The sequence below is a fragment of the Panthera onca genome, chromosome B1, assembly GCF_046562875.1.
Source record: "Panthera onca isolate mPanOnc1 chromosome B1, mPanOnc1 haplotype 2, whole genome shotgun sequence".
In the NCBI taxonomy this organism is placed as follows: Eukaryota; Metazoa; Chordata; class Mammalia; order Carnivora; family Felidae; genus Panthera; species Panthera onca.
The window spans coordinates 82,665,314-82,691,710 of NC_138342.1; the positions used below are offsets into that span (position 1 = coordinate 82,665,314).

At 38.1% G+C, this 26,397-nt stretch overlaps 1 protein-coding gene across 1 annotated transcript; it reads right to left on the reverse strand.

Moving 5' to 3' along the window:
* Nucleotides 1–8,788: 8,788 nt before the first annotated feature.
* On the reverse strand, nucleotides 8,789–26,117 carry LOC132692284 (all-trans-retinol dehydrogenase [NAD(+)] ADH4). Its single transcript, XM_078445866.2, has 9 exons — nucleotides 25,988–26,117; nucleotides 24,607–24,708; nucleotides 23,413–23,554; nucleotides 21,892–21,979; nucleotides 19,535–19,766; nucleotides 15,401–15,661; nucleotides 11,593–11,728; nucleotides 10,977–11,115; nucleotides 8,789–8,924 (listed from the first exon to the last, which is right to left on the reverse strand). Exons 1-9 carry the CDS (start codon nucleotides 26,003–26,005, stop codon nucleotides 8,900–8,902), a joined length of 1,143 nt encoding a protein of 380 aa, XP_078301992.1. The 5' UTR covers nucleotides 26,006–26,117; the 3' UTR covers nucleotides 8,789–8,899.
* Nucleotides 26,118–26,397: the final 280 nt, after the last annotated feature.

The following is a 26,397-nucleotide window of genomic DNA, read 5'->3' on the forward strand; positions in this document are numbered from 1 at the left end:
AATTGTCAGTAGTTGGGAGGTTTGTTTTTTTTATGTCTTTCTAGTGTGCAGTTTTTAAATGGAAGTTTTCTGCACATTGCCAAATGCATTACTTGTACATGATTTTGGTTGTTCCTGGAGTATCATATAGATTCAGCATTCATTTCTCATTTTTAAAGTTTATTTAGTTTGAGATAGTGCATGTGCGCACAAGCAGGCGAGGGTCAGAGAGAGAGGGAATCCGTGCTGCCTGTCTGCACAGAGCCTGGTGCAAAGCTCCATCTCAGGAACTGTGAGATCACAGCCTGAGCCACCCAGGTACCCCATCATTCATCATTTCTCATTTTAAGAGAGAGACATTTGGGTAACTTAGGCATTAGGTGTACATTTTGAAGAATTATACTGTAACTACATTTATTAAGAGTTTCAGCTTGATGCATGGATGAGAAGAAAGGCCTTTGCTGCACACGTGGGCATGTAAGCAGGGGGTGTGCAGAGAGAGAGAGAGAGAGAGAGAGAGAGAGAGAGATGGGGACTGATGATCCCAAATAGGCTCTGCACTGAAAGCAGAGAGCCCAAATGTGTGGCTCAAATTCAGGAACAGGTGAGATCTTGACCTGATCCAAAATCATAGGCTTAACTGACTGAGCTACCCAGGTAGTCCTCAAGGTTAAGCTTTAAACCTCATACATATCACTCTGGGCTTTCACTGATTCTGTAATATATAATGTAAGTAATTTTAACAGCCTTGTGAAGAAAAATTGAGTTTTTTTTGCTTTTTATTTTGTTTTGTTTTCCAAATCACAGAACCACACTTGGAAAATTAGAAGACTGATAGAGGCAGGGGCCACTGACTGCAGGAGTGATTGCAGAGATAGAGGGAAGGAGGGAGGGAGAGAAATTACTGTGTCACAACTTGGCCTAAAAATTAATTCTCATAGTGACTGTCTGAGTTATTGGGATTAACTTTGTGTTTCCCTATTGTAAGAGGAGTGTAGAAAATGTTTTGGAAAAATATCATTCAGAAGGGCTAATATAAACTGGATACTTGTGAGGATAAACTTGGATGTCAAGCACCGTGTATTTATTGAGCATCTCTAACAGAGGGATACATTCAAACATTGTTCTGTCTTCAAGAAGTTTACAAATATATACTTGAAAAATTAACAATGGAAGCAACACGTGTTAAGATTTCTATAAAGACAGTAAGAACTGAAGGAGATCAGGGAAGGAAAACAGCTCTGTGGCTGCCAAGCGCTGAAAAAGAGGTGGGTCTCAAGCTAGGCTGCGGAATGATTGAGGGCAGGAGGCAAGGGGATGAGGAGACAGAACACAGCTGACACAGGGAAAAAGGGAGTCACCTGTGGGGTGTGCCCTACTCCCCACAATGCCAACAGAGGAAGCATTTACAGACAGATTAACTGGCTTCCATTTCTAAGAAAAGAGAATCTTAAGTAAGCAGGAATGTAAGTTTCTACTTTGAGATAATATCACCCTCCTCAGCCAGAGCTTCAGAAAAGTTTATCTTTTCTCAGACTTCAGCATGGTAAACATTTAAAAATAAAACTAGTGAGTTTCAGGAATTATGCTGAACCAATACCTAGTCTTTGTTACTCTCACAAAATTATTATCTGTCTTATCCTTAAAGTGTCCATTGTAGCATCTATGACTATAATTGTTTGAAAACGCTCATTTTGCTTTTCATAGAAATCTTCTTTTTTCCCTTCTTTTGCCTCAAAAGCCTATATAAATCTTATTGTCTGTTATATCTTGTAACTTTTTACTTACTACATTACTTTATTATAGGTACTTTGCTGTTTGCCACTTTCATTGATTATTAAAAATACTTAGTGCAGAGGAAACCTGGCAAGATGGCGGCATAGGAGGACTCTGGGCTCACCTCATCCTGCTGATCACTTAGATTCCACCCACATCTACCTAAATGACCCAGAAAACTGCCAGAAGACTAGCAGAACGGACTCTCCGGAGCCAAGTGTCGACAAGAAGCCCACGGAAGAGGGTAGGAAGGGCAGAGAGGCGGTGCGCGCTACACTGACTGGCGGGAGGGAGTCGAGGCGGTGGAGGGGCAGCCCGCCCGGCAAGGCAGAGCCCCCGAGTCTGACTTGCAAAAGTGGAGGGGCCAGACTGCGTGAGTTCTGACAGCCAGTGGGACTTAACATCTGGAATGTTAAAAGTCAACAGCTCTGCTCTAGGAGAGCGGCGAGGGCGAGACGAAACCAGGAGGGAGAGTTGTTGAGCCCCGGAAGACAGAGCTCAGCTCTGTGGGGGAACAAAGGCGCTGGCAAGTGCCATTTCCCTATCCCATCCCCCAGCCGAAATTCCAAAGGGAACCAGTTCCCGTCACCGAACTTGCTTGCACCACGCAAACGCCTAATGCTGTGCTTCTGTGGATCCATCCCTCCGACAGGCCTTCTTCCCTTCTGGTGCTGCCAGGACCCCTCCCACAGGGGACCACTGATGGCAAAGCTAGCTAAGCCTGCCCTTCCAGCCCCTGTGCACTTTGAGGATCCACCCTGGCTAATACGCCTTTGGCCACATCCCATCGAAGCAGTACCACAAGCCTGGCAGTGTGCAAGTAGCCCAGACAGGGGCCACACCACTCCAGGGTGAGTCCTGCCCTTGGGAGAGGGGAAGATAAGGTACACATCAGTCTGACTGTGGCCTCAGCAGTGGGCTGGAGGCAGACATAGGGTCTGACTGCAGCCCCGCCCACCAACACAAGTTACTCCAGACAGCACAAGGGAAGTGCCCTGCAGTTTGGAGCTACTGCAGGGACTACCCAAAATGACGAAATGGAAGAATTCTCTACAAAAGAAACTCCAAGAAGTAGCAACGGCTAACGAATTGATCAAAAACGATTTAAACAATATAACGGAACAAGAATTTGGAATAATAGTCATAAAATTAATTGCTGGGCTTGAAAAAAGCATAGAGGACAGCAGAGAATCTATTGCTACAGAGATCAAGGTACTAAGAAATAGTCATGAAGAGCTACAAAATGCTATAAATGAGGTGCAACATAAAACGGAGGTGGCCATAGCACAGATCGAAGAAGCAGAGGAGAGAATAGGTGAATTAGAAGATAAAATTATGGAAAAAGAGGAAGCTGAGAAAAAGATAAAAAATCCAGGAGTATGAGGGGAGAAATAGAGAACTAAGTGATGCACTCAAACAGAACAATATCTGTATCATAGGAATTCCAGAAGAAGAAGAAGAGAGAGAAAGGGGCTGAAGGTGTACTTGAAGAAATCATAACGAAGAACTTCCCTGATCTGGGGAAGGAAAAAGGCATTGAAATCCAAGAGGCACAGAGAACTCCCTTCAGACATAACTTGAATTGATCTTCTGCATGACATATCATAGTGAAACTGGCAAAATACAAGGATAAAGAGAAAATTCTGAAAGCAGCTAGGGATAAACAGGCTCTAACTTACAAAGGTAGATATATAAGAATAGTAGGTCTGCTACCTATCTACTGAAACTTGGCAGGCCAGAAAGGAATGGCAGGAAATCTTCAATGTGATGAACAGAAAAAATATGCAGGCGAGAATCCTTTATCCAGCAAGTCTGTCATTCAGAATAGAAGGAGAGATAAAGGTCTTCCCAAACAAACAAAAACTGAAGGAATTCGTCACCACTAAACCAACCCTACAAGGATCCTAAGGAGGACTCTGTGAGTGAAATGTTGCAAGGACCACAAAGTACCAGAGACATCACTACAAGCATGAAACCTACAGACATCACACTGACTCTAAACCCATATCTTTCTATAATAACACTGAATGTAAATGGACTAAATGCTCCAACCAAAACACACAAAGTATCAGAATGGATCAAAAAACAAGACCCATCTATTTGCTGTCTACAAGAGACTCATTTTAGACCTGAGGACACCTTCAGATTGAAAGTGAGGGGATGGAGAACTCTCTATCATGCTACTGCAAGTCGAACGAAAGCTGAGTAGCTATATTTATATCAGACAAACTAGACTTTAAATTAAAGGCTGTAACAAGAGATGAAGAAGGGCATTATATAATAATTACAGGGTCTATCCATCAGGAACAGCTAACAATTATAAGTGTCTATGCGCCGAATACGGGAGCCCCCAAATATACAAAACATTCACAAACATAAGCAACCTTATTGATAAGAATGTGGTAATTGCAGGGGACTTTAATACTCCACTTACAACAATGGATAGATCACCTAGACACAGGATCAATAAAGAAACAAGGGCCCCGAATGATACGCTGGATCAGATGGACTTGACAGATATATTTAGAACTCTGCATCCCAAAGCAACAGAATATACTTTCTTCTCGAGTGCACATGGAACATTCTCCAAGATAGATCATATACTGGGTCACAAAACAGCCCTTCATAAGTATAAAAGAATTGAGATCATACCATGCACGCTTTCAGATGACAATGCTATGAAACTTGAAATCAACCATAGGAGAAAGTCTGGAAAACCTCCAAAAGCATGGAGGTTAAAGAACACCCTACTAAGAATGAATGGGTCAACCAGGCAATTAGAGAAGAAATTAAAAAATATATGGAAACAAACGAAAATGAAAATACAACATCCAAATGCTTTGGGATGCAGCGAAGGCAGTCCTGAGAGGAAAATACATTGCAATCGAGGCCTATCTCAAGAAACAAGAAAAATCCCAAATACAAAATCTAACAGCACATCTAAAGGAACTAGAAGCAGAACAGCAAAGACACCCCAAACCCAGCAGAAGAAGAGAAATAATAAAGATCAGAGCAGAAATAAACAATATAGAATCTAAAAAAACTGTAGAGCAGATCAACAAAACCAAGAGTTGGTTTTTTGAAAAAATAAACAAAATTGATAAACCTCTAGCCAGGCTTCTCAAAAAGAAAAGGGAGATGACCCAAATAGAAAAAATTATGAAAGAAAATGAAATTATTACAACCAATCCCTCAGAAATACAAGCAATTATCAGGGAATACTATGAAAGATTATCTGCCAACAAACTGGACAACCTGGAAGAAATGGACAAATTCCTAAGTACCCACCCACTTCTAAAACTCAAATAGGAAGAAATAGAAAACTTGAACAGACCCATAACCAGCAAAGAAATTGAATCAGTTATCAAATATCTCCCAACAAATAAGAGTCCAGGATCAGCTGGCTTCCCTGGGGAATTCTACCAGACATTTAAAGCAGAGATAATATCTATCTTTCTCAAGCTGTTCCAAAAAATTGGAAGGAAAACTTCCAGACTCATTCTATGAAGCCAGCATTACTTTGATTCCTAAACCAGACAGAGACCCAGTAAAAAAAGAGAACTACAGGCCAAGATCCCTGATGAATATGGATGTAGAAATTCTCAACAAGATACTAGCAAATCGAATTCAACAGCATATAAAAAGAACTATTCACCATGATCAAGTGGGATTCATTCCCGGGCTGCAGGGCTGGTTCAACATTCGCAAATCAATCAGTGTAATACATCACATTAATAAAAGAAAAGATAAGAACCATATGATCCTGTCAATTGATGCAGAAAAAGCATTTGACAAAATTCAGCATCCTTTCTTAATAAAAACCCTCGAGAAAGTCGGGATAGAAGGAACATACTTAAACATCTTAAAAGCTGTTTATGAAAAGCCCAAAGCTAATATCATCCTCACTGGGGAAAAACTGAGAGCTTTCCCCCTGAGATCAGGAACACGATAGGGATGTTCACTCTCACCGCTATTGTTTAACGTAGTGTTGGAAGTTCTAGCATCAGCAATAAGACAACAAAAGGAAACCAAAGGCATCAAAATTGGCAAAGATGAAGTCAAGCTTTCGCTTTTTGCAGATGACATGATATTATATATGGAAAACCCGGTAGACTCCACCATCTGTTAGAACTGATACATGAATTCAGCAAAGTCACAGGATAAAAAATCAATGTACAGAAATCAGTTGCATTCTTATACACTAATAATGAAGCAACAGAAAGACAAAGAAATTGATCCCATTCACAATTGCACCAAGAAGCATAAAATACCTAGGAATAAACCTAACCAAAGATGTACAAGATCTGTATGCTGAAAACTATAGAAAATTTATGAAGGAAATTGAAGAAGATACAAAGAAATGGACAAACATTCCATGCTCATGGATTGGAAGAATAAATATTGTCAAAATGTCAATACTACCCAAAGCTATCTACACATTCAATGCAATCCCTGTCAAAATTGCACCAGCATTCTTCTCGAGGCTAGAACAAGCAATCCTAAAATTCATATGGAACCACAAAAGGCCCCGAATAGCCAAAGTAATTTTGAAGAAGAAGACCAAAGCGGGAGGCATCACAATCCCAGACTTTAGCCTCTACTACAAAGCTGTCATCAGCAAGACAGCATGGTATTGGCACAAAAACAGACACATAGACCAATGGAATAGAATACAGAACCCAGAATTGGACCCACAAAAGTATGGCCAACTAATCTTTGACAAAGCAGGAAAGAATATCCAATGAAAAAAAGACAGTCTCTTTAACAAATGGTGCTGGGAGAGCTGGACAGCAACATGCAGAAGAATGAAACTAGACCACTTTCTCACACCATTCACAAAAATAAACTCAAAATGGATAAAGGACCTGAATGTGAGACAGGAGACCATCAAAACCCTAGGGAAGAAAGCAGGAAAAGACCTCTCTGACCTCAGCCGTAGCAATTTCTTACTTGACACTTCTCCAAAGGCAAGGGAATTAAAAGCAAAAATGAGGGGCGCCTGGGTGGCTCAGTCGGTTAAGCGTCCGACTTCGGCTCAGGTCATGATCTCACGGTCCGTGGGTTCGAGCCCCGCGTCGGGCTCTCTGCTGACAGCTCAGAGCCTGGAGCCTGTTTCGGATTCTGTGTCTCCTTCTCTCTGTGACCCTCCCCCGTTCATGCTCTGTCTCTGTCTCAAAAATAAATAAACGTTAAAAAAAAAAATTAAAAAAAAAATAAAAGCAAAAATGAACTATTGGGACCTCATGAAGATAAAAAGCTTCTGCACTGCGAAGGAAACAATCAACAAAACTAAAAGGCAATGAACGGAATTGGAAAAGATATTTGCAAATGACATATTGGACAAAGGCTAGTATCCAAAATCGATAAAGAACCCACCAAACTCCACACCTGAAAAACAAATAACCCAGTGAAGAAACGGGCAGAAAACATGAATAGACAGTTCTCTAAAGAAGACATAGATGGCCAGCAGGCACATGAAAAGATGCTCAACGTCGCTCCTCATCAGGGAAATACAAATCAAAACCACACTCAGATATCACCTCACACCAGTCAGAGTGGCCAAAATGAACAAATCAGGAGACTATAGATGCTGGTGAGGATGTGGAGTAATGGGAACCCTCTTGCACTGTTGGTGGGAATGCAAACTGGGGTGCAGCCACTCTGGAAAACAGTGTGGAGATTCCTCAAAAAATTAAAAATGGATCTACCCTATGACCCAGCAATAGCACTGCTAGGAATTTACCCAAGGGATACAGGAGTGCTGATGCATAGGGGCACTTGTACCCCAATGTTTATAGCAGCACTTTCAACAATAGCCAAATTATGGAAAGAGCCTAAATGTCCATCAACTGATGAATGGATCAAGAAATTGTGGTTTATATACACAATGGAATACTACGTGGCAATGAGAAAAAATGAAATATGGCCTTTTGTAGCAACATGGATGGAACTGGAGAGTGTGATGCTAAGTGAAATAAGCCATACAGAGAAAGACAGATACCGTATGTTTTCACTCTTATGTGGATCCTGAGAAACTTAACAGAAGACTATGGGGGAGGGGAAGGACAAAAAAAAAAGTTAGGGAGGGAGCCAAACCATAAGAGACTCTTAAAAACTGAGAACAAACTGACGGTTGATGGGGGGTGGGAGGGAGGGGAAAGTGGGTGATGGACGTTGAGGATGGCACCTGTTGGGATGAGCACTGGGTGTTGTATGGAAACCAATTTGACAATAAATTTCATATTAAAAAAAAATACTTAGTGCAAATTACAGATCATTAAAGGATGAGCACTGGGTGTTGTATGGAAACCAATTTGACAATAAATTCCATATTAAAAAAAATACTTACTGCAAATTACAGATCATTAAACTCTAAAGCTCTAGACATTATATGTTTAATGATTATCAAAGATGAAAAGGGCATTTAATATAGATGGAAATTTGAGAGTGTACATGTGTTTTTGCTTTTTAAAAATCTTCATTTTTAATATATATATATTCATTTATATAGCTTCTGATATCCCACTATTGTGATTATAGTTCATAGTGATAAAGTAGGACTAAGAGAAAAGAAATTAACAGATGTTAGAAAGGAAATTATTTAGTAGTTTATTAAAGAAGATTAGCTTGTAGCTTATTGAAACCCAGAAATTATGTGACAGCGATTTATATATATAACATATTTCAATGATGTATATATCTTATGTATATGTATATAATAATTTTTTCTAGTCAAAATTTTTTGATTATGGAAAATTTTAAACATATACAAAAGTACAGAGAACAGTATAATGAAACTTTGTATATTTATCACCCAACCTTAAAAATTATAATCATGTAGCCAATCTGGCTTTACTTCTTACCCTTCATTCCCCATTCCCACCTCTCCAGAATGAGTTTTAAGCAATTTTCATCATATAATTCTATTCATAAATGCATCAGGTATCATAGTTGCTAAATAGGAAATATTAATGCATTTTATGGATACAAATGCCATAAATGTTTATAACTATTTGATGTTGAGATGTTAATTGTAAATAGTTGTTTAAATTCATGGCAATTCTTGGCTCATCGTTACAGGATATAAATTAACCAGACAGGTTCAGATTCAGTCAGATTGGATTCCAGTTTGTTCCTCGTGTCTTCAGAAGGTCAGGACTATTCGAATGCTGTTAATAATAATAAAACAATAGTCAGCATAGTTTTTATGGTAAATGTAACTAAAACCCACAAATAATTTCTGTATTTTCATTTCAGCATTTGGTTTTAATCTTTCTTTATAGACATCTACTTTGCTAAGCCTAATTGCTTTTATCTTGTCATCCTCTTTCATTCGTGGAATGAATAATACTTTGCAAATGTTGCTAGTAAGCTGGGAAAAGTTCGGAACCCTCACCTGACCCTGGGTGAGGTCCATGCTGCCGCATGATAAGGTTGTAGTGAGGTTTCTGTGTTGGAATAGTCACTGCTTGTTGTGTTGGAGTGATGCTTTCTGAAAACCTAAATATTCTAAATCCTGGGTAATTCCTTCAACATGTAGAAGCAAAGAAGGAGATAATCCTTGGGGACAGAGAATTCCTTATGTTGGACCTTACTGTTGGAACTGTGGAAGCCCTGGCATTAGCAGTTTGCCATGCATAAATGTTTTCTTCACCCAGGGACTAGAGCTACATCTGTCTACCCGTGGAAGGAGAACCTCTGTGTCCTTTTACCAGGAGTCAAGGTCATTGCACCTTAAAAGACCAACTGGGCGTTGCGTTCCCTCTGCTTTCTTACTGCTATGTAGTTGGTATGGTAGGAGGGCCTATCCTCAGTTGTGCTTCCTACACCCACGTGGTAAGTGCCATCCTCTGCTTTCTCCATTGTCACCTTTCCATCTGTGTGGGCAGGAATGTGGTCTTCTCAGTGAGCTAGAGGCCAAGTAGGAAGCCTCATTCAGGTATCTACCCCTCAGCCTTTCATTCTACCTCTGATTACTAGGCCTACTTTAAGAGTACGGGGGACTTGCCCAGCTATTAATAAAGTAATTGACCATTTTCCATTTGGCTGCCACTTAGCAACTCCCTATGGGTATATTCCGTGACTGAAAACTCTAGGGGAAAAGGGGCAGTGGTGGAGGAGCTATGAGTTTTAGGTTCTAAGGCTCCAGACTCCAACCAAACTCCTTACTTAAGGACCACTCCTTATAGGGATACTGAGATTGTGTGAGATATTGCAGAGTTTATACACTAAGTTACTTTGTGTAGCCTAAGTAATTTTTTGTTTTTATTGAACTTCTTTTTGATATATTGCAACTAATATGTTTGCAGATTAGACAGTTCATGTCAGTAGAAATAATTTCTCAGGTTTCTTTCCCAGGAAGTAGCTTGGGTCCTCACACCATGAACCTGTTTTCTTCTGCAACGTTTATTTTCTCCTTCAAACTCATGTCACTTAACTTTAGGTCCTCCCTCCCCCCCCCCTCCCATTTTGTGATGTCTTCTCAGATACTTTTTTGTCCTGCATCTCCTCTATGAAAGAGTGGTCCTGGTGTTTTTGCCTATTGTTTCTATTGACCAAGATTGTGCCTGATCATTTGAACCAAAATTGTTGATCCTAGTCTCTCCTGCTCCCTAGCTGCTACAGATCCCCCAGTTGGGACATTTCTATAACTTAGTTCTCAGGGTCTATGCCAATGTCAATGCCAAGATAGCTAAAATTGTGGGTCAGAATGTATCTGATGGGAGACCAGTGACAAAGCATGAGGATAAGAGTTAGGGCATGCTTTAAGTTTCTTTAAGTGAGCCACTCACTGCTCACATATCCATGGTTTTCACTTGGTTCTGATAATGAAGGGCCTAGAGTGGGCATCTTTTGTTAATTGCAGAACGTAATGATGCCGGACCCAGGGCTATATTGCACCAGAATGACCAGACATCATACTATGGAAACCTTTCTTACTAGGGAGCAGCCCCAACTGAGTTAACAATGGTTTTTGAAAGGGAAAATCTGTGTCAGTTTGTATCACCACTCTATGTAAAAATAATGTATGGCAGTGTACATTATGGGAATAGAGTAGGAAGCTTTTCTTTTCCCAGATGGCCACTATTTAATCTTTTAAGCACATCTAGTATGTGTGATGTTGTGGAAAGTGTCAGAAAAGACAAACTGATTGGTTCTTAACATCAAGTAAAGAGTCATCGTAAAGGTTTTTTGAACCACTTATCCCTCTGTTAACTTACCTTTTGCCTTGGTTCATTAGGTCAAATGCCTCATTGATTTTGTCAAAAGGCAGGGTATGGGTCACCAATATATCCAGATCAAATATCTTATTCTTGTAGTCAGTAACCAGCTTTGGAATAGAATCAATGCTTTTCCAACCTGTAATTTGGCCAAAATGCCACGTAAAGACATGGTTTTTGACAAGAAGTGGTTTAATCAGTTTGTGAGTGAATGAAATTACTAAGCCAGATTTGGGTTGCTTCAAATAGATTATCCCTCCCATGTTTGATCTTCTATACTTTTATTGGTTTAAAAGTTTTTCTTAACAAGGAATGTTAAGATTAGTTTCTATTTCTAGATAAGGAATTATCTCAGTTTGGTCGAAGTTTACCTTTTGTCCCTCATGTGTTGGTTCATTTTAATGCAAAATGAACTTTACAAATTGTAGTTATCCATTTATACAAATTTTGTTTATTCTCAAATAATTGCTAGAATAGCTTTTATGCAGTCTCTAGATATGTTATTAGGCACTAGATATTTAAACAATATATTTTTTACTTTCCATTCAATAATTTCATTATAAGAATTTGAGTACTACTATGGAGATAATTAAAAGAGGGGAAAAAAAAAACTGACCACCAAAGCATGTTCCATTTATGGTACGGCCCATTATGAGCTCCACTGGAGATATAGTCAATCCTCTAATTTCAGAGTCTACCCCGATGAAAGTACATGATCCCCAACCTGCTATTGTACAGTCCAGGGCTGCTCTCTGGAAGGTCAAAAAAAAGATTGGTTAAGCAGAAAACATAGAACATGAACCCTAGTGTAGGTATGCACAATGCTTTAGGGAAAACGTATGCAACTCTGCATATAAGATAAGATTATTCAAGCTAAAATGGTCATAGTATTGTTGATTGATACTTGAGGTGCCACTGTTCTGTTTCAGATAGAACATTCATTAAAATTTTGAGCATTACCCAAAAATATATTGAAAAGAAACAATATATTATTTTGTTTAATACCATAGTTATGGTGAACCTGGAATGTGTATCATTGCCTGTCAAGAAAAGTAACATGTGAAGTTAGGAAAGAACTCTAGAAGGTATTATAAACTCTTACCAAGTTTTCAGTGATCTGTTGTGGATATGTAGTAAAACATTTGCAGTTCTATATGCATAAAAACAATCTTTGAAGTCATGAAGAGAGGAATGAATAAGTATTTATTAGAGCCCAGGAAATGAGGTACACACCATAAACTTAGTAGATCCCAAAGTAAGATAATTAAAAAATGCTACTTAAAACAGAGGACAAAACAGTTTCAACAGAATCTGACACTGGCTGCTGGTCATAAAACATTTCATCTCCTTCCCTACATTAGTTAGCTCTCACAGTTAGGTAGAGTTATGTAACTAATTCTGGGTCATTGGCTATGAGCAGAAGTGATGTGTGTTATTTCATAGACGAAACAGAACCTGCCAGCTGTTCCTTCTCCTGCTGTAACAACCAAGATGATCTCGTGGTGAGATTGTGAAGCTACAAATTTGAACTTGACTGAGCCTTGATTGCTGGCTGAATAACTACATGGAAGACAGTGGCCCAGGGGAGTTGCTTTGATATTCTCATGAGAGAGAGTTATGTTAACCTACTGCAAGTTTGGGGTTAAAAATGCCAAGGATTGAAAACATAAAGAAGTTTGAGAAAGGTATAAATTTCTGGGTGGCCATTCCATAAGAAGCCATATGGTAACTAGATGAACATTTATAATCTTTTGAGACTAATCTTAAGAAAAGTGTAAACTTTATTTTATACCCCTTGCCATAGTCAGTGCTCAACTTAATTCTGACCTGTTGGGGCAATTTTTACTTTCACAAAAGTCCCAATAGGAAGAACAGCTTTTTTCATCACTGATCACTGTGTGAAAGAAGCAGTTTAAAGTACAGTAAATTCTCCCCCTCTCCATGTCTTACGAGTGATGGAAAATGCAATGATCTAGAACTTTTAGAATGTGTTTTGAAATTTTTATTTGACTACATATTTATTCTTTTGAGAATTCATAACATTTCTAAATAGCAACTCTTCTGTGTGGACTTTTTATTGGGAGGAAATACTTTCGTTTATGCTGTATGGAGAGATCTATGGAGAGGGGAAAATCCATAGGCACTATTTGTTACCTGAAGGTAGCTATTTACATTGACTCTTATTTACTATCTTATTAAAAAAATTTTTTTTTCCCTGTTTGCCTTTTCTATGTTTCTGGAGCTTTGCTCCAAGCAAAGAATTAATTTCCCTAATGATGACTTAAGTAAAAATGAGCATTATATGCACAACAGTTTTATTTAGAAGTCTCTGATAAGTTTTGATGAGAATTACTTTTAATTTTCAAAACTTTATAATATTGTTAATTATTGTAACTTTCTGATTATTCTGTTGGGTTCTTAAGGCTGCTTTAGAGCACTAGTGGTCTTTGAATTCAAGTTCACACCCATTGCTGGAATCTCCTCTACAACCAAGAAATTTAGCTTTCCTTAGTAATGGAAACTTGGTGGACTGGTAGGTAGCTGATGTTTTGTGATTAAATAAATCCATCATTTATTTGGATTCTCTGGTATAATTCTATTCCATAATTTAAAATGATAATAGAACCTGCCAAGTTTTAGTTCAGATGGTTCTCAACTTGAGTAATGTGTAAAAAATATTGGTATCTGGGCCTTAGACTCTTGAGACTATCCTGGAGTATGGTCCATTCATTGATATTAAACAATGACAATAACAACTCCCCACGCATTTCTAAAGTGTAGCCGGTGTTGAGAATCTCTATACTAGAAAGATAAAATCAATAGGCTGAATTTCAATGTTTGTAAAAAGTTTGAGCTATGGAAAGTGGAAGAATATTGTGGCACAATGCAAGTTGCAGATGCCAGGGACAACGTCTGAAGCATTGAACACAGGGGACTACGTGCAGGATAAGGAGCCTTAATGCATGAATTTTCAGTAATAGCTGATATTTATTGAGTGCTTATTACCTACCAGACCCTCCTTTAAGCAGTTACATTATCAATGAAAGCATTCTGAGAGGAGAGACCGAGGTAGGGAGCCTGATGCTCTCAGCACCTCTTCCCCATCTCCATTCTCTTCTGGGAAATGCATCAGTAGGGTAAGAACCAAGGGGAAGAACTGTTCAAAGCCTGCCACTGGGAGGCTGAAGTACAGAATTGTATTGTTAAATTTTTTTTTTTTTTGTAAAAATCATTTTAAGAGAAAGAGGGAGAGAGAGAGAGCACATGTGTGTGTGTGAGTGGGAGACGGGCAGAGAGAGGGAGAGAGAGAGAATCCCAAGCAGGCTCCACACTGCTTTATTTTGAGTTTGGCCCTGCTGAGTCCAATGTGGGGTTGAAACTCACAAACCATGAGATCATGACCTGGGCCAAAATCAAGAGTTGGGTGCTTAACTGACTGAGCCACCCAGGTGTCCCCAGAATTCTATTTTTTTTTATCATCTCCCTAGAGGAGGGTTTGGGAGCCATGTTGAATGAAGTCATAATTAAAAGGGCATAGTGTCATAGCTACTCCACAGATCTCACTCATGAAGAAGACTCCATGGCAGATAGTTGACAAATTTTTTTGTCATCTCATAAAAAAAAAAACAAAACTCTTCTTAGTGTATTTGCACAAATGGGTATGAAGTGAACATTCGCTGGAAGATGAGCCTGGGCATTCTGGCAGGCTAACTTCTCCATGTGTTGTCTGTGTGGTTGATTTACCCCACTTTCTCAAGTAGAATAGACAGGGCTGGCTTTGTGGGCCTGCAGCCAGTGCGGTCGCTCAGGGCCCTGTGCCTAGAAGGGCCTGCAAATTATGTAGCTCGTCTTGAGAGAAGAAATCTGAATGATACAGAATTATTTAGGAAAAAAAGATCTACTTTTTAATTTTGCAGTGTGTGTGTGCGTGTAATATATTGAAAATTTCACGTATATGATTTGGATCTAATTTTGCAGCTCATTTACTGAGATCTGATGGACAGAACTGGATTGCTTGTAAATTGCTAACCTCTCCCTTCTCTGATTTTAGCTGGGAGTGGATACTTCCAGCTGTTAGGGGTGACACGTGTCCTTCTGTCCCCTTCCCTTCTCCAAATCTGCCTTTTCTGTTGTTTCTTTGTCATTTCTCATAGGCAGAATTATTTTAAAATTTTCATTTCTAAGTTTTCTCTTAACTTTTTGCTGAATTTCATGTGGAAGAGTATACAAAAATATTTATTAATACTTGTAATTAAATATTAATACATGCAATCTAATAGCTAATATTTTCTATATAAATATATAATATATACATATATGTATATAAAATATACAAAGTAACTATATCGATATGCACATTGCCAATGTTTATTAATGTTAATAAATAATAATTTATTATATACTATCATTAAAAATATACATACCATGGCTTCAGGTCCACCTGCACAATCAAGGGCAAAATCCACCCCTCCTTTGGTCATTTCAATGATGACCTCCTGGATGGGTTTATGTAGGTTTCTAGGATTGAGGCAGTCAGTGGCTCCGAGGGCTTTGGCCTTTGTAAACTTCTCACTGTTGATGTCAATAGCTATAATTCTGGAAGCTCCTGCTACTTTACAACCCATTATAGCAGAAAGACCAACACCTCCTAGGCCAAAGATGGCACAAGTAGAACCAGGGGTGACCTGCAGGCAGGACAATTATAAATTAACTTTTTAAAAAATTTATTTTTTAATTTTTTTAGAGAGAGTGCATGAGCTGGGAGAGAGGACAGAGAGAGAGAGAATGAGTCCTAAGCAGGCTCCACACTCAGGATGGAGGCCAGTGAGGGGACTTGATCCTACGACTGTGAGATCATGACCTGAGCTGAAATCAAGAGTCAGACGCTCAGCTGACTGAGCCACCCAGGCACCCCTAAGTTAACTGTTAATGGAAGTGAACTTAACTTTTTTTAGATGGAGAGAGTGAGGTGGGGGCAGGAACATATAAATAAAAGACTGTCTATCGTAAAACTAAATGATACAGCCAATAGGGAAAATCTGCCAATATAAAAATGGATGAATCACTGGCTAAATTTGGAGAATCATTTGAATGCCATTAGAATGATCAGCTAATAGTAAGAAATAAGCCCAAGTGAAAATAATCCTCTTGTTTTCCTGTTCCCTTTTAGTGTTGTCAGCACAAAATTTTAAAACCCACACATTTTAAAGGGTTTATTATTTTCCTTTTTAAATAGATCACAAATAATTTATATTTTTAATGGGCCTTATTTGGTTGTATTAGTGTTATAGTCGGTTTTGAATGAGCACTAATGTTTCTCTAAGTGTGAATTAACTCACATCCCAAATCACCAATTAATTTGAAAGGCATGAAATACAAATTTCTTTTGGTTTTATATATTTCCTTTTTGTTTTTTCTATATTGCATAATTTATAATCTACCTTGATTTGTTGATTTTGTATTTGTGTGCGTGTTTCTTCAAAAGACTGTAAGTTCTTTGAACTCATATTATCTTTCACATTGCTATTAAGAGTGTTCTATGTGTTGGGTCTTTAATAAATGTTCATTGCATCGAATGAAATAGAAACTGAATATACAAGATGATAAGGAAAGTTGCTGTAACTGGATTATGTTATTCTGTAGAGTGGTATAGTGGCAAAAAAATACCACACAGATGCTTAATTAATGCTGTTAGAATTAAAGCATAAACAAAAGGGAAAGAGGAATCTGCCCAAGGGATGTACTGATATATTTTAAATTGGAAACAAAACTATTAAGGAATAGAGAAAATGTATATCTCTTACTTTAATTTATGCATGATATTAGGCAGGCATACAGTGTTTGACTTTTGCTACTCAGGGGGAAATAAAATATATTTTTTACAAATATTCATAATGTTCTCTATACACAGTGTGATGTTTACAATGTTGTGGCACATGTTTACATGTGTTGTGGCACATGTTTACAATGTTGTGGCACATGTTTACAATGTTAAAAGTTTGCCTCTAAGAGTCATTGAAAGTAGAAATGCATCTTCCTTATTGAGGCAATGTTATACACCGCTTCCAACAGTATAAATTGAATACACTATATTACTTGTGTTAAACAACTAGACTGCTGCGTGTAAAAGTGCCCTTGATTATGGTCCTGGGGGGGGGGGGGTGGTCACTATAAACTACCCCGCCACAATTTGAAAATAGAATAATTCATAGTGGATGATTATCTATTTGCAGACAACACGGTTAAAAGACATTTTCATGCTTCCAAAGATCTCTGTGAAACGTGATTAATTTGGCAGTAAAGGATACAAGCTGATTAAAAAGAATTAGGACTCCTGGTCACGCTGGGTGCCAGTCTCCCACTAATTATACAAAGTTGTGTCATCACTTTTCTTCCCAGAAGGAAATTAAACTTTATTAAAACTCTTGCCTTTTGGCTAGAATTAATGATATTTCACTTCCCTTAACTTGTTCCTATCAGATTCATTTCTCTTCTCTAAGCATCCTATGAGGTGGTTTAGGTGTTCCTCAACCGCGAGAACAGGTCCTGGAAATTTGGATTGGGTTTAAAAGAAAATTGTAGCTGAATCTCTAGTGTTAATATCCCTGAAGAAAGACTAGAGTAGTAGAAGGTGACAGTCTTCATGGAGTCCAGACAGGAGAGAGTGGCCCAAAGAGCAATAATTCTGACAATACTATGTACAGGAGAGTATGCCTTGACTGCTAAGGTTACACCTGCTTTTAACTTCCCTCAATTAACCCCCTTCCTCCAGGAGCCTTCAGAATGTAGTCGGACTTCGCATATGATTTTTAATTTTTATTAATGAATGAATGAATAAATGAATGAATTTTTGGAGGGAGATAATACAGTGATAGCCAAAAGTAGCATTCCTGTCTGCTTGGTTGACATAATTCTCAGTGAAAAGTCTTCTCTTCATATTCTGCCTACTAGATCACCCTGTTATTTTGGTTAGGCTGAGTTTATTTCCTTGACACTCTAACACCTCTAGGTAACCTGACAAAAAGGACTATTTGGATTGCAAAGCTGAAAACCAAGCCTTATCAAGATTTTTAGGGGTTGGGCACCTGGGTGTCTCAGTCGTTAAATATCTGACTTCCGCTCAGGTCATAATCTCAAGATTTGTGAGTTTGAGCCCCACATTGGGTGAGCTGGAGCCCCGTATTAGGTGAGGGTGAGCCCTAATTCTCTCTTTCTCGCTACCCCCCCCACCCCCCCGCCGCTCCTCGTGGGGCTGCCCCTTGAGGATTCTCTCTCTCTCTCTGCCCCTCACTCGCGCTTTCTCTCTCTCTTTCTTTCTTAAGAAAAAAAAAAAAAAAGATTTTTAAGCGTTGCACGTGAATCTGGCTTCATTCATTCATTCATTGAAAAATTATTAAGCTCCTACTCTGTGCTAGGCATAGGGCCTAGAGTGATTGTTCACATCACAATGAACAAGAGAGAGTTGTTGCCCTCAAGGAGTAAATAGTCTAATAGGGAGGAGAAATAAATGGGAAATTTCTCCATAGTATGATAGGAAGGAAGACAGGGATAAACACAGATACTTTTGGGAAAACTGGAAGGAATACCCAATGCATGCCCAAGAGGCTGAAGTGTTTCTGATAGGAGGTGGGAAAAAAATGGAGTCAGCCAGAAGAGGTAGGGGAGCTTTCCAGGCACTGTTGTTGGGAGCTGGGTGTGGAGAGCCCAGGAGACCCGGTGATTAGAGCCTGGAGACTGAAGGTCAGGCCCGGGGGAACAGTGAGCCTGCAAAGGGAGAATTAGGGAGAATCACTAGCTCACTGAGGGAAAAGGGGAGTAATGAAAGGGGAATGAAATCTTCAGATTTGTTGTTTAAAAAGACCACTCTGGTTGCACTTTGCAGTTTGAACTCAAGGGATGAAGAGTGATGTCAAGGAGGTTTAAATAAAGGGGTTGTTTGAGGCATCCAAATGATAGTGACATCTCTCCAGTCTCTCATTAAAGTTTTGTGAAAGCTTCTAAATTCTAAGATGGGATCCCAGGGATGCATCTTGCCACCATCGGGGCTGTCACTTGAGACATTCCCTTGGAGCCACAAATGGGCACGATGAGAAGCAGAAGTGAATTACCACAGTTTGAGGGAGAGAAATCTGCAGGGTCAAGGAGAAAGCAGAGGTGGCTATATGGAGATCGCTGGGAGTTTCTGTAGTTTCTGTTGCCTCTTGACTGGATCTGCTGTCCCAGGATGAACATTGCTATTTAGGGGACATATTTAAGCATGCTGTATTTAAGGCAGGGATGGTCTATAAGGTAGCATATCAGTATAGAGACAAGAAATTAACCTCATCCAGGTGCTAACTATATGCCAGCTGCTGGACTAGATATCTTATGTATGTAATATGATTTAATTATCTGCATAACTATTTGTAGGAAATATTAGTGTAGAGGGATTAAAGAACTTGCCTACAGTCACAGAGGTAATAAATTACAGAGCTAGGACTTGAAGGTAACCAGCTGATTTATCACGCTATTTCCTAGTAAATTCTATTTTATGCAACCTGGTGATTAAACACTTTTACCTTGGCAGTGTTGATTGCAGCTCCATAGCCAGTTGAAAACCCACATCCTAACAGACAAACTCTCTCTAAATTTGCATCATCATCAATTTTGGCAAGATTAATATCTGACACGACAGTGTACTGAGTGAAGGTGCTGGTTCCCATGAAATGGTAAATTGGTTTTCCTTTGCAGGTAAACCTGCTGGTTTTGTCTTCCATTAGTTCTTGATCAACAATAGGATTTTTGACTAGACTAGAAAATTACAAAAAAAAAAAAAAAAAGACACAAAAAAGAGAATGTAAATGGACCTCTGATTACATTCCTGAAAAAATTCCTGGGCATTACATGTTTATTATGACAATTTTATGAGAGAAAAATTGAGAAAATGACTTGAGACTTTTCACATAAATATAATCAGAAGTAGTTTAAAGATGATAAACTTTTTATTGAATACTCTTTATGGGCCAGAAACTCTCTTAGGAGTTTACATGTATTAATTCTTAAAAAAATTGTAATGGAAAACTCAACTATATATGAAAGTAGAAAGTCTAGGTTGTTGCATATCTGTGCAACCATATCTCAGCTTCTGTAGTTATCAATTCATGGCTGATGTTCTGTCATCTATTACCTGCCACCCCCACCAGCACCCACTCTCCCTCATGGGACTATTTTGAATTAAACCCCAGACATTACTATTTCATCTGTAAATATTTTAGTATGTGTCTCAAAAAGATAGATTCTTTGGGGTACCTGGGTAGCTTAGTCAGTTAAGCATCCAACTTCGGCTCAGGTCATGATCTCACGGCTCATGAGTTTGAGCCTCACATCGGGCTCTTTGCTGTCAGCTCGGAGCCTGGAGCCTCCTAAAGATTCTGTGTCTCCTTCTCTGTGCCCCCTACCTCCCATCTCTCTCTCAAAAAATAAATACACATTAAAAAACAAAGAGATTTTTTTAGGTTGACATATTGCATTTGGTTGATATGTCTGTTAAGTCTCTCTTACTTTCTAGATGCTCACTTCTCTCCTTATTTTTTTCTTTACAATTTATTTGTTGAAGAAACAGTCATTTGTTCTGTAGAGTTTTCTCATTCTGGATTTTTCTGATTACATTCCTGTAATTGGGTTTAACATGTTTCTCCATGCTTGTATTTCCTCTAAACTAGTGTTTTCAATCTAACTGATTGATTTAATTCAGGTTTTATATTTTTGTAGGAGTATTTCAAAGGCAGTGTTGTGTATTTTCATCTGGAGGCACATAATACTTTATTATCTCTCTTTTTGTGATGTTAGAAAGAACTTATGGTCATTGCCAAAATCCATTATTTCATTAAGAGTTTGCAAAAAGGTGTATTAATTCTTTAAATATCTACCACAACTCTGTAAAATAAGCATTATTATTATTCCCATTTTATAGACAAGGAAATTGAGTAATAGTGATTAGATGTAAGAGTAGTATAATTTTAGCTTCCAAAATAACTAGCTTCAATTAGTATTAAGGATAAGTAGATTTTTCTGTAGTCTCATTAAAGAATAAGGTGATAAAGGTTTTGGACTCTGGAGTCCAACTGCTTATGTTCAAAATCTAGTTATTTTTTTAAAAAAATGTTTAATGTTTGTTTATTTCTGAGAGAGAGAGAGCGAGACAGAGTGTGAGTGGAGGAGGGGCAGAGAGAGAGAGGGAGACAGAATCTGAAGCAGGCTCCAGGCTCTGAGCTGTCAGCACAGAGCCTGACATGAGGCTCGAACTCACGAACCATGAAACCATAACCTGAGCCAAAGTCAGACACTCAACCAACTGAGCCACCCAGGCACCCCTCAAAATCTAGTTCTAAGACTTTTATCTGTGTGGCCTTGGAATAAATTACTAAGCCTCATTTCATCCCTCTCTCTTCTGTGGAAATAGCTACTATTTTGATTTTGGCATTTATCATTCCAATAGTGTATTTATACCTTTACTACATGCATATGTAACCATAAATTATACTGTCTGTGGTATTGTTTTGTATATGATATCTTACTAAACATGTTTGTCAGCAACTTGCTTCTTTCCCTTAACATTATGTGAGATTATTCTGTGTTGTTGTATGTAGATCAAGTTTAGCCCTTTTCATTGTTATATAGTATTCCATTGTGTTACTACATAGCACTTTGTTAATCCGTTCTCTTATTGGTGGGCATTGGGCTATTTTTAAATGCTGTTATAAATAATGTTGCAGTGAACATTCTAGCATATGTTTCTTTGGGTAATTTTGCAACACTTTCTTGTATACACCAAGGACTAGAATTGGTGGATAGAAACTTCATCTAGGTATTGCCAGTGTACTTCCCCAAATACGTATACCAATTCATATTCTTACTAATAGTGTATAGAGCTTACCTGAGTTTTGTACAGAAATTTGTGAGTGGACTCAGACAGAACTTGCATTTTCCACATTGAGGCATGTAGAGTGGAATTACTTTGTCACCTGGAAAGAAAGGCCATGTGTTGGATGGTGCCTAAGATACAGCTTGTAAATAGTTTCTACCAGATGTATCAGTGGAAAACACCATTCTTTTTGGTATATATATGTTCAGCAGAAAGTATAGATGGCTACAATATTTTGTTGCTTTACAAGATTCCCCAAGTATTGAATATACTGTATTTTAAAAAATTTTAAAAATATTTATTTATGTATTAATTTAATTTAATTTAATTTATTTTGCTGCTGGGCGCTTGGGGAACAAATCTGCATTGATACCACTAGCTGCAGAGTCCTGTCTGAGGCTATGCTGTCACTGAAACTCTCTGCATCATGACTATTACTTTTTTTTCTTAACATTTCTAAACATCTTGTATGGAGTAGAGCATCCTTATTAAAGGTGGACAACAACAGGCAGGATATGGAGATTAAACTTTACATCATTGCCATGTTTCACCATTTAGTTCACTTCAAATTCTATATTTTTCTATTTTTTTACTCAAATACAACTTACTTATGGCTTCTTTCCTCTGATGATCACAGCCCAATAATGATAATTAACATTTTTTCAACATTTAGTATGTGCTAGGCATCCTTCTGTTTACCCATATTATCTCATTTACTTCTCAGAACTGTCCTTTGAGATGGGTACCTTTTCTCTCCACTTTAGAAAACAGAAATCTGAGCTGTGTCACAGAAAAGTGACTTCACTGGTGAAGGTCACACAGCCAGTAAGTGGCAGAGCTAGGACTACATTGGCCAGAGCACTTCATGGATGCAAAGCTTATGGGAGCAATTTGTTTCTCTGATCTTGTTTGGAATGGAATCTAATATACTCCTATGTTTGGAGCATTCTCATTAAAGGAGGAAAGAATGATACAGTTCATCCCACTTGACAAGTGAGTATTACAGAACCCATATTCCAATATTTTGTGAATGTTATAAAATGGGAAGTAAAAAATTTCAGCCCATTGGCATGTTCCATTCACATATTATTTTTATGTTACAAAGTTTCAAAAAGACACATAAGCTAATATTGACATATATAATATTTCTCACTTAGGCTGACTGTATATCCTTATTCTTTAAATTCTTTGTAATATTCAATTGGTTCTCTGTTTTGTTTAGAGGAGGTTGTTATAAATTTTCATTTGTGCCTCACTTTGTGGGTTGCTTCACAGGACAGTTTCTCAGTGCTACATGTGAATAAAGTGACCATATTATCCAGATTTTATCCATTCTGATTTCAAATATTCTGTCCCATTGTTATACTGTGATAGATAACATGTTTTAGTTTGTCTTTGGAAAAGATGGTTCCCATATATAGAGACCAATATAATATACATCCCCTATATATAAATAGCATGCAAAACCAAGATTGTATCAGTCCCTGAAATATCCTGACATTTCCATTTAACTGGAATCAGGAAAAGACGTACCTGGTTTGAAACTGGTCACTCCTGGCCCAACACTTTCCACAATTCCTGCGCCCTCATGGCCAAGGATCACTGGGAAGAGGGCCTCTTTAAACTTAGGATTGATCGGATGGCCGTCAGTATGGCACAGGGCAGTGGCGATTATCTGCAAGGCAATCACAGACTTGAGTCCTGTTTCTGTCATTATGTCATTAGGGTTAGGATAATTTTAGGCCCAATGTCACCTTGACACTTTACAACATTCCTAGAGCTCAATAAAAGAGTTACATTTTGAGGGGGGAGCACAATTAAAAATATCAGCATATATTCTTTTCCTCTAAATAACAAACCTTTGTTTTCTAACTTTCACTGTCACTGGAGAGTCATACAAAGAGATAGAATTGGCAATTACTGCCTCCAGGAGAGGAGAAATCAAAGGTAGTAGGGAAAATAAACAAAATCTTTTAGGCAGAGGTAGTGGAGGGAACACAGGCTTCTAGGGCTGGCGCAAATTTTGTTGAAACTACATGAAAGGAAATAGAGGTAATAAAATCTTTATACTTAAAAGAGGTATCGGATAAAGGAATGTCTCAATAGCTAACATATCCCTTACTATTCAAGATTCTCTTGACAAGGATATCTTATTCATCCTCATGTATAAACCCATATTGTGGTAGTCCTCAGGAGAAGTGTATAAGCTGGGCCAGCTGGGGGGAAATGGAGAAGTTTTGCCAGCTTTCAGTCTGTGGTCTCTGCTCAGTGCAGTGTCTTTTCCCTGCTGACCCATGCCTGTCTCTCCTCTGGGCATTTTAGACCCTCATACTGCCCTGGACAGCACTTCAGGTCTTCCTTCTACCTTGTGTTGAACCAAATTTTCCATCTTTCTTTTAATATCACTTTGTAATAAAGCAAAAGAAAGAAAGCAAAAAGAAAACCTAACTAATTCTAATCTGAAGTGAATTCCTTTGTCTAATTCTCAGGGCTAATGGTTAATGTAAAGATAGTTGAATTAAATTTTAAACCTGTTATTAATAACAACTGATATTTAATAATTTACCCCTCCTGGGATAATTCCTGTTTCTATCTGGACCTAAAAATGAAATTTTGCCACAGGTGACACTCCAGGTGCTCTCGGTCATACCACATAGGCTTGACCCGAAGAAGCCAAACCTGCACTGAGTGTCTTCTCTGTACTATATAGGAAAAGTCTCCACTTACCTGGACGCGAACTTCATGAGCCTTGGGGGGAGCTACCTCGACCTCTTCTATGCAGAGGGGCTTGCCTGCTTCCCAGGCAATAGCTGCTTTGCATTTAATAACCTGAGAAAGAGGGATACATGGGGAAAGACAGGGAGATTAATTGTGTAATTAATACATAACTATATAAGATGTAATTAATTAATATTATATTTAAAAATTTAAATATATGTAACATTGAAAGAAGGTGGAGGGGAGCCTGGGTGGCTCAGTTGGTTAAGCGTCCAGCTCTTGTTTTCAGCTCAGGTCATGATCCCAGGGTTGTGAGTTCGAGCTTTGTGTGGGTCTCTGCACTGACAGTGTGGAGACTGCTTGGGATTCTCTCTCTCCCTCCCTCCCCTGCTCACTCTCTCTCAAAATAAATAAATAAACTTAAAAAAAAAAAGAAATAAAGTGGAAGGAAACAAATCTATAATCCTCGTTTCTAATGCTATTATTTTTGCTTTTGGTATGCTTTTCCCAGTCTTTGACCACACAAATACATAATTTTTGATAGCTGTTTTGCAATTTTGAACATCTATATATATACATATATATGTATACGTATATATGTATACATATGTGAATCACATATATATATATGTATATGTATATCACATATATATGTATATGAATATATATATATTTAAGTTTATTTTTTGGGAGAGAGAGAGCACGTGTGAATGGGGAAGGGACAGAGAGAGAGGGAGAGGAAGAATCCCAAACAGGTTCCACACTGCCAGTGCAGAGCCCCATGTGGGCTTGATCCCACAAACCATGAGATCATGACCTGAGCCGAAATCATGACCTGAGCCGAAATTGAGAGTCAGTTACCCAACCGACTGATCTACCCAGTCACCCCTTGAGTTTATGTTTTTGAATATCATTAGTCTTATTGCACATACAACATAAATTATAGAAAGTTTCAAAGTACAAATAAGAACAAAAGAAACAAATCTACCTATAATTTCATCGCTCATTTTATGATTTTGAGGTAAATTTTTTCAGTATTCCTAAATGGGATCATATTTTATATAACATTTTGTAATTATTTTTCTACTTATTAATATACTATAAATATTTTCTATATTTTTCTCTAGCTTTTTTTCTAACAAATGCAAATTGTATTTTGTTGTTACAGCATAGTTACTCAAATCTGTCTCTTTTTTGCCTTTGTAAATAATATTTAATTGACTACTCTTGTAGTAAGCATTTTGGCACATCCTCAGTAATTTCCTTAAATTTCTAGCAGTTCACTTAAATCCTTTTAAAATGCTGCTTTCTGAGAGTAATTCTGAAGGAAGCTTCTCTTAGCAAAATTATAATAAGACAAACAAGAATAAGAAATAGTGTATTTGCTTACTTTGCCCTTGGTGCCCATTTTTCTTTGGCAAACTAGCCTTGGAAGTTTCTTTCTCACTTAAGAATCTCTTCCACTTCTATCCAGGGTGCTCAGTGTCCTATAATGATCTGTCTGAATAAATACCATTCCTGCCCTGTTATTCTCCAATCACTTTCCTCTTTTGCTTCTGTGATACATAGCTCTGCCCATTTCTCATGTGATTTGTACTCTCATATTTTAGCTGCCAACTGCATTGCTCCCAGCTGTTATTTGAAGAAGATTTTTGTTTACTTTTTTCCTTTTATTGCGTAATATAAGATAGTAGAGAAAAGTTCATTAAGATTATACAGATGCATTAACACATAAAGGATATTTCTACTGCCCCAGAATCCTTCCTGTACCCAGGCTTCTCCTTTATAAGCCTGTAATCA